Source organism: Mercenaria mercenaria, chromosome 4 (genome assembly GCF_021730395.1).
Source record: "Mercenaria mercenaria strain notata chromosome 4, MADL_Memer_1, whole genome shotgun sequence".
NCBI classification, from domain to species: domain Eukaryota; kingdom Metazoa; phylum Mollusca; class Bivalvia; order Venerida; family Veneridae; genus Mercenaria; species Mercenaria mercenaria.
The window spans coordinates 96,383,227-96,398,531 of NC_069364.1; the positions used below are offsets into that span (position 1 = coordinate 96,383,227).

At 35.1% G+C, this 15,305-nt stretch overlaps 1 protein-coding gene across 6 annotated transcripts in view; it reads right to left on the reverse strand.

The window, feature by feature from the left end:
* Positions 1–15,305, reverse strand: part of LOC123552490 (prickle planar cell polarity protein 3-A-like) — a 159,415-nt gene that overhangs the window by 19,287 nt on the left and 124,823 nt on the right. For 5 of the 6 annotated variants that reach the window (XM_053541994.1, XM_053541996.1, XM_053541998.1 and 2 more), the window contains 2 exons: positions 12,997–13,032; positions 12,663–12,827 (listed from right to left, as the gene is read on the reverse strand). In XM_053541994.1, the coding sequence (XP_053397969.1) occupies positions 12,663–12,827; positions 12,997–13,032 (201 nt within the window). The other variant, XM_053541995.1, reaches the window with a different exon arrangement.

Here is a 15,305-nt window from a genome sequence, read left to right on the forward strand (position 1 = left end):
TAGAAGCTATGTTTTGTTTGTGCTACTTAAAGTTCACAATTACATTAAAGACCTGTGTCACGTCAGATTAGAATGGACTATAAGAACTTTTGTATCTAGAGATACTGAACTTTCTTTTTTTTTCTTTCTTATAATCAGTTTTTTTTTTCTTTTCATATCTATTCATTGTAAATAATCATCTTATGTAAATAAATTTGTAAATATTGTAAAGGGTGTTGATTTGTTCTGATGGTTACTGTCGCCGGTACGGCCTTTCCTGTCACAGTGTCAAGATGCTGTTCATTTGCTAAAAAAATCTGTTGTTTTGTGATATACTGCTAAACCTTAATAACCACAAAGAAGTGAAATAGGATTATAGAACTTTGATAGATGCTTTCGATAATCAAAAGAAGTAAAATACTCTTCCAATGATTTATGGTACTTGGAAATTTATTGAGAAAGGAATTTATCATATTGCAGAATAGAATATTTCTTAGCTCTCGGTAAATCTGTACAAGTTATTACTACTTTAGAGCAAAAACAATGCTCAAATGATTTGGCTATTACAGTCTATTTTAATTTGCAACATGATATAACCAGTTATATGTGTATTCCTTAAAAGTCTGATCGTCCCTGTTATAATAAGTGAATGTTCGATTGTTTTGCAATTGTGTGTATATGTCTACATGCACATCTTTGCAGTCTGATCATGATAGAGCTTGTCTGCATTGTTCATATTTAGTCATTGAATTCGCAATGAATATAGAAATTTGACAAGGAAATGGTTACACTGTTGTAAGAAAAGAACCGAAAAGGACATTTACTAGTTTAACAGTCCCAACAGAAAGGGACATTGCTGATCCTGGACCTGACAGAGTAGACAATCCGTCCTCCAGTATTTACAATGCTTTGATTTATTGGTGTTGTATGTCTTTAGCTGCTCTAACAGTGAGAATGTTTTCAGTGAAATCCTATACAAAATATAGGCTCATCTCTCATTCTTCTACATTCATCTGATAAAATTCCTTTTGAGATACCATATCATTGGAATTATGTTTGTGCAATATTTTAACTGCATTATGGTTAAGTAGAAATTATAACTATGTGTTGGGTATGGCAGCATGTGCACAGTTATAACCACTAACAGGTGATTTATCAATTATAGATTAAAGAACTCTTTTCTCCAAAATCCAGATTGAATACTACAACACTTGATACAGGAATTTATCACCGAATTCTCATCTGACCTGCATGAATCTCAAATGTTTCAACGATTTCAACAACATTTTCAGTGGCAGGTGTAATTATGTAGTTTATGCATTGAATTTCAGAACTTCTCAGTAAGTTGCCAAAACACCTACAGTCAGGGAATATGCCAATTAACATTCAGCATTACAAAGTTATATTATATTTGAGTTATAACATTGTCAAGTTTGTTTAAATATTACATTACTTGTATCTATGGTTACATGATGTCAAAACAAGCAATTCTGTTTTCTTCAAGAAATCCTATAAAGCTATTTATACAGAGGATTGTTATTTCATACATATGTGGGTTCCCATACTTGTAAGATTTCCTTTTTTATCTAAGAACATTACAAACTGACAGGTTCATACTCCATGTACTGGTAAATAGCAAACCTACATGCACATTCTGAATTTCAACACCTCTAATGTAATTTCGAAGCTGCTTCCATTATTGGTAGCAGACATGAAAAATCAGAACATTAACAGTAGAATGAGTTATTCACAACATAAATAGAAAGAAGCAAATGGAAAGATAAGACATGACTTTAGATACCAGACCTACAGTACAAGGTTTATATAAGAATGCTTTCTAAATACAAAATATTTGGCATGTTAATGGTTACAGCTGTCAGAAGATAACTCATGCTGCAGATGCACGTGTTTCCTGCTATGTCTCGTAATTATGCTATGTCTCGGAATATTTTTCCAACACTCTGTATCCCAAGAATGTTTCCTCTATCAGCATTTGAGCCATGCCATGAGAAAATCAACATAGCGGCTTTGCGACCAGCATGGATCCAGACAAGCCTGCGCATCCGTGCAGTCTGGCCAGGATCCATGCTGTTCGCTAACAGTTTCTCTAATTCCAATAGGCTTTGAAAGCGGATGCGCAGGCTGGTCTGGATCCATGCTGGTTGCAAAGCCACTATGTTGGTTTTCTCATGGCGTGGCTCATTTCCATTGCTGCTGCTAATCATTCACACTTCAATGAATTTTTTTCTCTCTCTAACTGCTGATATTTCCCTGGCTTGTGGTAAAGTCAATAACAATTACTTACAAGTAATTTAAAGCTTGTTCACAAGCATGTTTTATTACAGCAAGGCACTTACGATTCCTTTTTCCTTCAGACAATACATTTGTACTGTTCATTACTTCACTTATGCTGCCAGCATTTGTATAATTATTGATATGTCCCCAAGCTTAGATTTGTGTCTTCAGGAATTCAGTGCCTCATCAATCATGCAAGATTTCAAAATTTAGATTTTATTCATAAGTGCATGAAGGACAAAATTTTCAAATATTTATCTCCCATTATTCTGTTTGCAAATGGCTTCAGCTCTATGAAGGGATGTAACTCCTACCAATTTTGCATCCAGCGCCTACATGACTGCTAAAATCAGCAAATGTGTAAATACGGTGCATATCCATATCACAGACTCTTTGCGAAATCTGCTATATCGGCGGTTTCTTTACGTTGCCATACATATCAATTCCATTTACATTTCGGCCTATTTGTCAGTATTTTTTTAAAGAATATTGAAAAATGAATACAAATAGTGTGCTTGATATGTATGATATCAAAGCAAAACCTTGTTAAAGACTGTGGAAAAGGTCGGGCTAGTGTTCCATGTCAGTACACCATCAACTAATTTCATCGAGTGCGCGAGCAAAATGGCTGCTAATTAAAAAGTAAACATTGCAATACATAGTAAAGACATTCTAATGTTCCGTGGTCTACTTATTTTTGAGCAGCATATCTATTATCAAGGATGGCAGCTCGAATTTTCGCCTTCTCCTCCAACCTGGACGTTGTTTATAGCAAAGAATAGCCGGTCCTGACGCAAAGAAACCGCCGATATAGCCGATTTCACAAAGAGTCCGCCGATATGGATATGCACCGTGGTAAAGTGATCAACTAAATTGAGATTTTCTCTAAAAATGTAAAACAAGTCTTTAAAGTCTGCTTGTAGTACATGAGGAAGTCTGCTTGTAGTACATGAGGAAGTTAAGGCAAAACTTTTTCAGCATACTGGTTTGTTGCAAAGTCATTGTTTTTTATAGTCAATGATTTATTACTTAAAGTAAAACATGTTAGAACAAGAACACTGCAATGCAGAGCAATATATGCCCAAAGGTATGACCTTTGTCCCCTAAGTGTGACCTTGACCTTGAAACGAGCCATCCGAAGCATGTGCTCTGCACTTCAACTTATGTGGTGGACATTTGTGTCAACTTTCTTTAAATTCCTTCAAGCAGTTCAAGAGTTACAGAGCAGACATGAAACATAGGCATATGACCTTTGACCCCTAAGTGTGACCTTGACCTTGAAATGAGCCATCCAGAACATGCGCTCTGCACATCTTCTTGATGTGGTGAACATTTGTGCCAAGTTTCTTCGAAATCCTTCAAGGAGTTCAGGTATGACTTTTGACCCCTAAGTGTGACCTTGAACTTGAAGTGAACCATCCGAAACTTACCCACTGCACATTGTCTTGATGTGGTGAACATTTGTGCCAATTTTCTTAAAAAACCCTTCAAGCAGTTCAAGAGTTACAGAGCAGACACAAAACAAATTCATACGATCTTTGACCCCTGTGACCTTGACCTTGAAGTGAGCCATCCAGAACATACATTCAGCATGTTGTCTTGATGTGGTGAACATTTTTGCCAAGTTTCTTCGAAATCCTTCATGGGGTTCAAGAGTTACAGTGCGGACATGAAAATGCTAACGAACAGATGGACAGTGGCTTCATAATATAATACATCCCTTCCGGCATATAAAAAGTTGTTTTAGCAACCTGAATGGTTACATTAGGCAATGCATTTAAATAGGACATGTATAATTATAGTGAATCTAAAATATATTTATTCCTGCAGTATTACTAATGCATTTGGAATCTATCATAACTTCCTGATTTGGTAATACTGAATAAGCAAGTTCCAACAAAATACTGCAGTACTCTCTGCAGTCTATTCAAAATGTCTAATAATAAAGCATGTTATTACAATGAACACATATTATCTGACTGAAATATGAGAATTTAAATGGCTTGGAAGCAAAAAAAAAAATTCTCAGCCTCCTCTGTGTTTCTCTTTTTACTTCAAAACAAACAGCAATCAGACAGTTCAGGGCACCATTAAATATAATGGGATTCTTACAGACTATGATTATACCTGGCTGAGATTCCAGAGAAAACAAACTCTGGTAATTGCTTTGGAAACATGCACAATTTAATTATGTTTCATTTTGTTTTCTTAGTGAGTAATTAAATGTGCTTTGTAATGTAAACAAGACTTTAATGCTGAAGGAGCAGAGATATTTTAGCAAAACAGTATTTTTGAAAGCACTGTATTAATCCTTATCATGCTGGACACCACTGATACTGCCTTTGCAACCAGTGTAGATCATGATCAGCCTGCACATCTGTGCAGTCCAATCATGATCTGCACTGTTCACCATTCTGTCAGTGTCTTTTTGGTTAGCACCCCTTTTAACAGTTAATGGTACTGTCCAAATTGGAAGATGGGTAAGTTCATTACAGAAATTTAGCAGGGCAAGGGTTAATGTGAAGCAGGAAAAGGTTTTGAAAAATTGACTAATTTTTTAATCATAGCAATACTGGCATTTTCTCAAATGAAATCATATTCAGTTTAATTCATTATATAAGATATTATAATAATATATCAAAGTTCTGAAAGTACTGGAAAGGGCTTAAGTAAGGTATCTGTTTATAGGAGACAACTCTTGAGGTTATTCATATTTCATGTAAATATGCCCCTTTTCTTCTAAGATAGTAGAAATTAAGAATTGTTAAAAAATCTAAAAAAAGATTATCTAGCCAGTATAGCTAGACTAGGTATCTGGCTGCAGTTTCCATTTTAGAGAACTTCGGAGAATCATTTATATACCAAATTGTTCAGATTTTCACCTAAATATCACAGACACTAAAAATCACACAAAACAGTATGCTTACAATCTATCAAATTACAGAAATGATTGATGTCCTACATTGAGGTATGAAAAAATTTCAGTAAGTCAGTAAACAAGTTATCTTAAAACAAGGTAGACAGATGAGTTGTGCTTCACAGTACAAAATCTACCTATATAGGAACTCCAGGAGTTGATTGGAACAGATAGTCGCTATCTCATTTATTGCATTAACAGGTTTGTAAACAACTGCTAACTCACCTTTCAAATAATGGTATCACTTTCATCAGAAGAGGGTGTTGGTTTTTTGTTTGTTTCTTTAATCCATCAACACAGGCTTTTTACAAGAAGTGTGAATTGTCACATCTGAATGATTGATAAGAGGTGTTTGTGAATGTGTGTCATCTTGTGTGCATGCATGTGTATGCTAATTTATAGTCGCCACTTGATAACCCATATGGCTGACTTCTTCATAAGACCATCAGAAGATTTTAGTGAGAGGAGAGTGTCAAATGCTAACTAAACACATTCCAATTCCAGAAGTTTCCATAGTTCTTTGGCATGTCAGGCATAAATTGGATTCTTATTTAAATGTGAGTTTAGTTGATCGAGAAGAAGATCAAACTCCTGACCCTTCAGTTTCACAGTTATAGTATTTAACAGTACTAAGGCTAAAAGGTTACATCATTGAGTGTAGACACTAGACAAACTAGCCATTGGTCAATTTGTGCATGAATCAGCCAATCAGATGCTTTAGTTAGTTTTGAGGACTGCAATCATAACATATCACTCTAATAAATTTATCAAATGCTTAATTAAGCCGGTGCTAGGGGTGTGTGAGAGGTGTTGCACATTTCATTACCTCTCATGAACAGACAATCAAATCGAGTCTGCTATTATTCTGCTTGGTTGCATTCTTTGCTTCCAAAGGATCTTTTTACAGATTTTATTGTAAAGTAAACTGTGAAGTAATAATCTGCAGTATCTCATTTGCTTATTGCAAAGTTTAGTAAGATTGTTCTCTTATTTTCTAATGCAGGTTTCAAAATTGTTTATTCCCCAAATATTACCGATTCATATTACAAAATCTAATAAAAAGTTGTTGTTTTTTTTACCTTTTAGTTCCAACCAACCATAAAAAATAATAGTCATTTTCAATGTTTATCACGTTACATAAAGTACAAAAACCCACTCTTGCATGTTTTCCTGCTAAGTGCAAGAATGAGGAAGGATAGTGGAAATTCTTGGAAATCTTGATAAAGAGGATTGTGAAATTATTTAGGATAAGATCCAAGGCAGTTACCTATAAAACACATGTTTGAATGTTTTGGCAGACTTAGAAAATAAACTATTCCTGACTCAGCCAGTTTCAAATGTTACTCAGCAAAGTTTTGTAGTGAAGGCCAAAAATGGTCAGCACATTTTCATAAAAATGAAAACAGATAAAATAAGTAGACAGAGATATAAAAAAAAAAGGTTTGATGGCCACTGGGTCAAGACAATTGATTTAGACACTTAATTTAAAACAAATGAAGGGAGATTATTCAAAGACACAGCTGTGTTTCTTTATACTGCACTTTCTCTTCATAGCCTCTGTCAATGCATGTAGTATATAACAGAATCCTTAATTGTTATAGTTTCTGTTCGGAACCACAGTGTTATTGTGATGGATAGAAAGAGACCATTACCATATTCCCTTCACATTTCCCCCTGTTGATAGTAAATCTGGTTTAGAACATTTGAATTTATGCAAGTCTTACAGTAAAAGTGGGTGCCAATTTCGTTTCTGTTGGAGCCAACTTTACATATTAATCATCAGTTTTATAATGCATCCACTTAAATCTTTCAATTTTTGTTTGATTTACATTCAGGTATGCTTGCAATTCAAAAAAAGCTGTGATATTTACAGGGATCTCCACAGGTATTTTGTTTATCGCTTGCAATCTTTATTGTCACAGTTGTGCCTCTTATATCTAATGATATCCTTTGCATCAAGGATCATGATTTCAAAAAAGAAGCAATTTACCAAATATTATATATTCAGCTACATTCGAAGAGTTGAAGAGTTTCAGACAATAAATTTAAGGACTACAAATTCATGGATTCTTGGGCAGATACTGTCTTATAATATTAGAATGGTTAAATTTTTGGTGATTCAAGGTTACCTGAATGGCAAGTTTAGCAATCAACTTTATACCTTAGTGGCAAGTTTAGCATTCAACTTTATACTTGATTGGCAAGTTTAGCAATCATTGGCAAGTTTAGCATTCAACTTTATACTTTATTGGCAAGTTTAGCATTCAACTTTATACTTTATTGGCAAGTTTAGCATCAACTTTATACCTTACTCACAAGTTTACCAATCAACTGTATACTTTATTGGCAAGTTTACCAATCAACTTTATACTTTATTGGCAAGTTTAGCATTCAACTTTATACTTTATTGGTAAGTTTAGCATTTAACTTTATACTTTATTGGCAAGTTTTATATTCAACTTTATACTTAATTGGCAAGTTTAATATTCAACTTTATAGTTTATTGGCAAGTTTTACATTCCACTTGATACCTGATTTAGTTTACTTTTACAAAAACCCATCTTAGACTGTGTTCATATAAAGTCAGTTTCCCATATACCTTAATACAATTTAGGCAAAACTAATAATTGAATTTTCAACCAGCTTGGGATGAATCCAAACTAAATATAACATATAATTTTCTCCAAAGTTTGACACTAAACCGAAAGTAAGAAACAAATTAACTCAATTGGCAGTACATGTACTTGACTGTGACTCTAGTGAGAGTCTGCAAAAAAACAACTTTAGAAATAAACAAGAGCTGTCTCCATAGGATGACACATGCCCCCGATGGCACTTTGAATGAATAGTTATGGCCGATGTTAGAGTTTAGGACCTTTGACCTACAAAGCTGGGTCTTGCGCACGACACGTCGTCTTACTGTGTCACACATTCATGCGTAGTTATTTTAAAATCCATGCATGAATGACAAAGATACGGACCGGACATGCCCATCAATGCACTATCATGAAAAATGACCTTTAACGTCTAAGTGTGACCTTGACCTTTGAGCTACGGACCTGGGTCTTGCATGCGACACGTCGTCTTACTGTGGTACACATTCATGCCAAGTTATTTGAAAATCCATCCATGGATGACAAAGATATCCCATACACATTTAACCCTTTGTCATGTGTTTGCAGAATATATTTTGAATATTTGTTTTCTCAGAAACTATATTCCAAGTGATTGCAAAGTATTTGCACCAGACTTTCGCAAACAGTCTGCAAAACATATCACAGTGAAGCAAAGGGTTTGCAAATAAACACTTAGATAAATTACAGACTGCAAAGGATTTGCAAACAGACAGCAAAGCATCTGCAAACAAACACTTAGCTCATTTAGTTAGCAAAGGTATTGCAAATAAACACTTTGTACACAAAAGAAAGAGCAAAGCATTTGCAAATAGTTAACATAGATGAATTTGCTTTCCTGGTAGACTCTAGGTACAGGAAGTGATTAACCATTCTGTTTCCTGATTGGTCTATATTCAAATGGCAGGATTTTTGAAAATATTGTGAGGAAATGTTTACACATCAGTTAGTAGAAATATTTTGGTGATGCAAACTTGTGTTAAACAGATCATTATATTCTAATTATTTTTTCTGGATATAAACTTTGTTGAATATGGATAATGCAATACCAAGTTATTAAGCAATAAGACTTCCAAGAACCAGAGAATATTGCAGCATGTGGAAAGGTAATTAATGTTAATCAATGATAGTTATTTAAAACACTTTTTACTGAAGCAATTGTTGAAACTTACATTATTACATGATTTTAGTTATTGTTACTGAATGATCACTGCAATGATTGACTTTTAATAGATATTTAAACTGCAAATGGTTTTGTGACTTTACTTATATGTTTTTCAGATATTAAGTCCTTTTCTTTGAACCTCAGAAATTCATTTTTTGCTATTTGTTACGTATTTGCAAATACTTTGCATATTATTTGCTTGTAAGTTGCAAATACTTTGCGATTACTTTGCGATTACTTTGCTATTACTTTGCAATTACTTTGCTATCACTTTGCAATGTGTTTGCCAAAGTTTCAGCTGCGAATTGTAAATTGTTTGCGAAGTATTTGCATTCTGTGTACGTAGCGTATATTTGCAAAAGCTTTGCAGAATAGTTGCACGTTTCGTTCCATTTCTACTCATCTGTGGAATATATTCAGCAATCATGTGCTGCAACTGTTCTGCAAAGGTTATGGCAAATATTTGGCAAAGATAAAAAATATATTCTGCAAAGGCCCTGTTTTTGCATGGGATGGACCGCACACGCCCATCAATGCACTATCTTTTAACGTCTAAGTGTGACCTTGACCTTTGAGCTACGGACCTGGGTCTTGCACGCGACAAGTCGTCTTACTGTGGTACACATTCATGCCAAGTAATTTGAAAATCCATCCATCGATGACAAAGATATGGACCGGACACGCCCATCAATGTACTATCCTTTAATGTCTAAGTGTGACCTTGACCTTTGAGCTACGGACCTGGGTCTTGCGCGCGACACGTCGTCTTACTGTGGTACACATTCATGCCAAGTTATTTGAAAATCCATCCATCGATGACAAAGATATGGACCGGACACGATAATTGCGGACAGACTGACAGACCGACAGACTGACAGACCGACAGACAGACAGACGGTTCAAAAACTATATGCCTCCCTTCGGGGGCATAAAAACTTGATTTCGCTGTCTTTTAACTCTCCCTATGAACAGTTATTAGTTAAATGGTTGGAAAACAATCTACCGATAGCCCAAAGTAGACTCATGAATTTCAAAACTAGTTACATTTTTCACTATTCCTAAACAACTGGCAGAATTTTGGCAGACATTTTCATTTGTTTCAAGATCAACCAGGCTTGTATTTATGGCAATAATGTCCTGTTCCAATGATGGCAACAAAATGCTGACTGGGCAACAAATGATGTTTCTATGGAAGTGTGGAAGTGCCAAACTGCAATTACACATAAATAATTTATAGCTGGTGTCTAACCCATTAGCCTGGGCGGCAAGTGGTTTTTCCTTTGCGACCAGTGCAGACCAAGATCAGCCTGCAGTTGGAAGGGTGAGTGGTCAAACTCTGGACCACTGCTTTCATAATCTGACAACTTACCATTGAACCACTAAACAAGGCAGTCTGAAAGACAGCTAAATCCCCCGCCACTGCTATGGATAGTGAAAGAGTAAACCTTTGATTTTAGCTGTGACCTTGACCTTGAACTGACATGGCTGACTCATAAATTCTGCACAACGTCTTGATGAGGTCATCATTACCAAAGTTTCATGAAAATTCTTCAAGGGGTTTAGGAGATACAGAGCTGAAACCTTTGACCTTCAGTTGTGACCTTGACCTTGAGTTGACATGGCTGACTCATGAGTTCTTGGTGAGGTGATCATTTGACCCAAGTTTGATGAAAATCCTTCAAGGGGTTAAGGAGATACAGAGTGGACACCAAATGGAAGGCTCAAACCTTCGACCCTTAGTTGTGACCCTTGAGCTGGCATGGTTGACTCATAATTTCTGCACATCGTTCTGATGAGGTAATCATTTGACCCAAGTTTTATAAAATTCCTTCAAGGAGTTTAGGAGATATACAGCGGACACAAAATGGAAGGCTCAAACCTTTGACCTTCAGTTGTGACCTTGACCTTGAGCCAACATGGCTGACTCATAAGTTCTGCACATTGCCTTGATGAGGTGATCGTTTGACCCAAGTTTGATGAAAATCCTTCAAGGGGTTTAGGAGATATAGAGCGGACACAAAATGGAAGGCTCAAACCTTTGACCCTAAGTTGTGACCTTGACCTTGAGCCGGCATGACTGACTCATGGGTTCTGCACATTGTCTTATGAGGTGATCATTTGACCCAAGTTTTATAAAATTCCTTCGAGGGGTTTAAGAGATATAGAGCAGACACAAAATGGAAGGCTCAAACCTTTGACCCTAAGTTGTGACCTTGACCTTGAGCCGGCATGGCTGACTCATGGGTTCTGCACATCGTCTTGATGAGGTGATCATTTGACCCAAGTTTTATAAAATTCCTTCAAGGGGTTTAGGAGATATAGAGCGGACACAAAATGGCAGGCTCAAACCTTTGACCTCGAGTTGTGACCTTGACCTTGAACTGACAAGGCTGACTCATAAGTTCTGCACATCGTCTTGATGAGGTGATCATTTGACCCAAGTTTCATGAAAATCCTTCAAGGGGTTTAGGAGATATGGACCAGACACGATTTTGTTACAGACGGAAGGACGGACGGACCGAAGGATGGACGCAGACCATTCTTATAATCCCTCCGCCATGGCGGGGGATTAACAACCCTGATGTGAACTATCTTGGATTATTTGTAAGAACAATGATCCATTAATAATATTGTTTTTCTGATTCCAGGCCTGGCATGATAGTGATTATGTTCAATGTGAGATAGGTTCATATATATGTTGATTATTATATCTGGCTGTATACCAGTCATGCAATGAATAATTACCAGTTAGACCACTGGGATGCTGCCTTGAAAATGTTATCTATCAACTAACAACAAGGGATGCTCAAAAATTACATATTAATTACTTACATTAATATTAACTGGATAGCAACACATTTTCAAAAGATTGTTATCAACTGTATTAATGTTATTACATTGTTCTAAAATTTGCTGTACTGACCTGTACATGTACCTACAAATTTAAGTCATGGTGGTAACAGAAATACTAAGATGTCTGAACAAAATGAGAAAGATCTTATGTATACTTTCCAGGAGTAATATTCATGACCACTTAGTATAAAACTGTGTATGAAAAGTGATGAAAATGTTTTGCTAATCTCAACTCTTGTCTTCATTACTATAAACTTAAACAAACTTTGTTGACAACCCCTAAATAATGCTGCAAGTAAGTTTTGTATAAAAGAGAAACAATTACAACAGTGGCATGCTAACATAGAAACACAGTGCAGTTACCCAGTATACATCAATTTTTTACGAGTACCTAAACAAATTTTATCTTAACTGAAGTCAGTTAGTCTGAAATTTCATATGAATTCTGCAACATTCTTTGCAAGTCAGTCTGGAGACCGCCCTACATGAACCAGACAAGTGGTCTGACCTGACAAACCCTGGCAGAAGGGTTTGAAAGTCCCTCTTATGATTCATGTGCAATGTTTTCAGAAGAAAAACAATTTTATTTCCATCTTATTCCCTTAAAACTAAATCACTTCTGTCTCTTGGCTGGTGATGTTTTGTTTCCCATTATTCTTATCTGTTCTCGAAAGTTTTGAAAATGCTTTGTTTCATTTCATTATTAAATTTTTTTGTTCTCGTATATGCCGTATACCTGCTCAGTCAACCAAAGTGTTCCTTCTCTTGAGAAGAAACAGTAAAGTCCCTTATAATAGCTACTTATTATTAATTATTGTACCTTGTAATCTGGACCAATTGGTTTCTTGCATTCTTCACAATTATGTGCGAAAAGTTGTTGGTAGCAGGGTATACAGTGTGGATGCTCCTCCTTCAGGATGTAGCGACAAGCAATCAACTTCTTGTCACAATTCTTGCAAGCCAAGTGATCCTTGTGATAATTCTGATCCATTGCTTTTGTACTCACGAATATCATGAAATAGAAAATGCTTTGTACCAGCCGAAAATATCACTGAAAAAAAAGATTGCTTTTGTGACCACGAAAATACACTGAATAAAGATTATCCTTGCTTTTGTGTACTCAGCCGAAAATATCAACTGAAAATAGGAAGGTTATCCATTGCTTTTGTGTACTCAGCCGAAAATATCAACTGAAAATAGAAAGATTATCCATTGCTTTTGTGTACTCAGCCGAAAATATCAACTGAAAATATTGCTTTTGTGTACTCAGCCGAAAATAATTCAACTGAAAATAGAAAGATTTGCTTTGTGTACTCAGCCAAAAATATCAACTGAAAATAGAAAGATTATCCAATGCTTTTGTGTACTCAGCCGTAAATATCAACCGAAAATAGGAACATTATCCATTGCTTTTGTGTTCTCAACCAACAAAAGGGTCATGATGGCCTTATACTGCTCACCTAAGTGAACAATTGTGGTAGAGGGTCACACATAAAAAAATTATGTGAAATTATTTTTGAATAACTTGGTATAGGGTCATCGAAGCAACATTGCTGTGACAAACATTCTGGCAAATTTTAATGACCATCAAGCTGAAAATGTAACCTATGATTTGACCTAGTTTAAGATCTCAGATAACTCACTTTTGAACTTGCACTATTTATTTTATAGAGACAAGCATTCTGGCAAAATTTAATGAAGACAGCTAAACTTATAATGACAGAAAACAGTAAGAATTGATCACATCGTACTTTGAACTCAATCTGCTCTGAATTTCAGCGATATTTTTTCTTGTTTGAAATTTAAGAAACAAATTACACCTACAAGAGAAACAAGCTACAAGCAATTTTCAAGTTAATCTCAATTTGTCTGTAAGATTAGTGTAAAACAAAGATGTTGTTTTTTTTTATCACAGTTCTAATTTGAGCTACATCAGGGAAAGTAGATGTCAATTATGTCTGACAGAACTGACTGCCAATTTAAAGAGCAAACAAAATACCTTGAAAACTAGCCAACAAAACTTCTACAAGCCAAGATTAGGCTCTGAAACAACACAAACATCTTGTTTCCACCATTGACAAGCACTTTTACATTTGCTGATTTGAAAATGTTCAATTCTTTCATTTTTTGCAATAGATTTTTCGTAATATCCAGCATGTTGCGTTCCTTTAATGTTACTGTTCTATGTATCCAAGAAGAGTTACATAATTCCTTGACTGCAAAATTTCCTTTAATATTTACATTTCAAAAGCTCAGTACTAATGCATTTTTGTATAATATTTGAGAAATATATAGAAATTTGAATGTATTTCAAGGCTTTTTAACTTCATACCTACATTTTGAAAAAATAAGGCACATTAATATTAATGAAAGTTTTGGGCCTCAAGTGGATATAATATGGCTAAATCTATATTTGTTTGATGGCACAGCCAGAGTACCAAGGATTAGGAGTGCTAATAATCACATAAGGAATTAAAGGTGGATAATCAGATTTTGGCTAAGTAACGGATTTGTTTTAAACTTTAACATCTGATCATTTACACTCATTTATGTTCAGTTAGTGCTTAATACAAGTTAGGTTTTCACTGGAGATATTTTTAATAATTGGTTTTCCTGTTGCAGTTGCCCAACCAAGATCGAGTTATTTTATCATAAGTATAAATGTGATAAACATACTTTACCTAAGAAAATGTATAACTAACCGATATATTGTATTATATTCGTAAAATAATTGCATTAACAATTATATATATAGATTGAATTCATTAGAAATGCAAGTTTGAAAAATTATTATTACCTCCCTTTGCCTACCAAGATAGAATGGAAAAAAAATGAAATTCAGAAGCTACATGCATTTTAAAACCCACCTTTTGATTCAGATTGTTAAATATTTGGTATATCTATCCAATGTGAATGTAAAACTCGGAATTATATGGAAATAAAAAGAAATACTAAGCATTTTAAATATTTACATATTAAAGGGGAGTAATTACAAATTTTTATGAAAATCAATAAAGTATACATTTCTAACAGGGATCTAACTCTAAGTAATGGGTATTTTTGTTTCTCAAATAAATCTCTAACAGAATATACAAAAAGTGAAAAATGTCACTTAATTTTGCTTAAATGTGATTGACCACCTTTAAAGGGAGTTGTTTATTATATACCTTAACACAATAAGGAAAACTCAGTTATACGAACCACTTAATCATATAAATGTTGAAGTTTTCTAAGACGAAATGATGACCATGGTTGACCATGGTCACCATGGTTTCTGATGGTCAACCATCAAATACCATGGTGAAAACATGGTCAGGACCATGGTTGGCCATAGTCGACCATGGTGAGATAAGATTGGCAATGGCCGACCATGGTCATAAAAGACGATCAACAGTTTGACCATGGTCTACTGTGGTGCCAATTACCACAGCCATGGTCAACCATTGTCCTATGACCATGAACT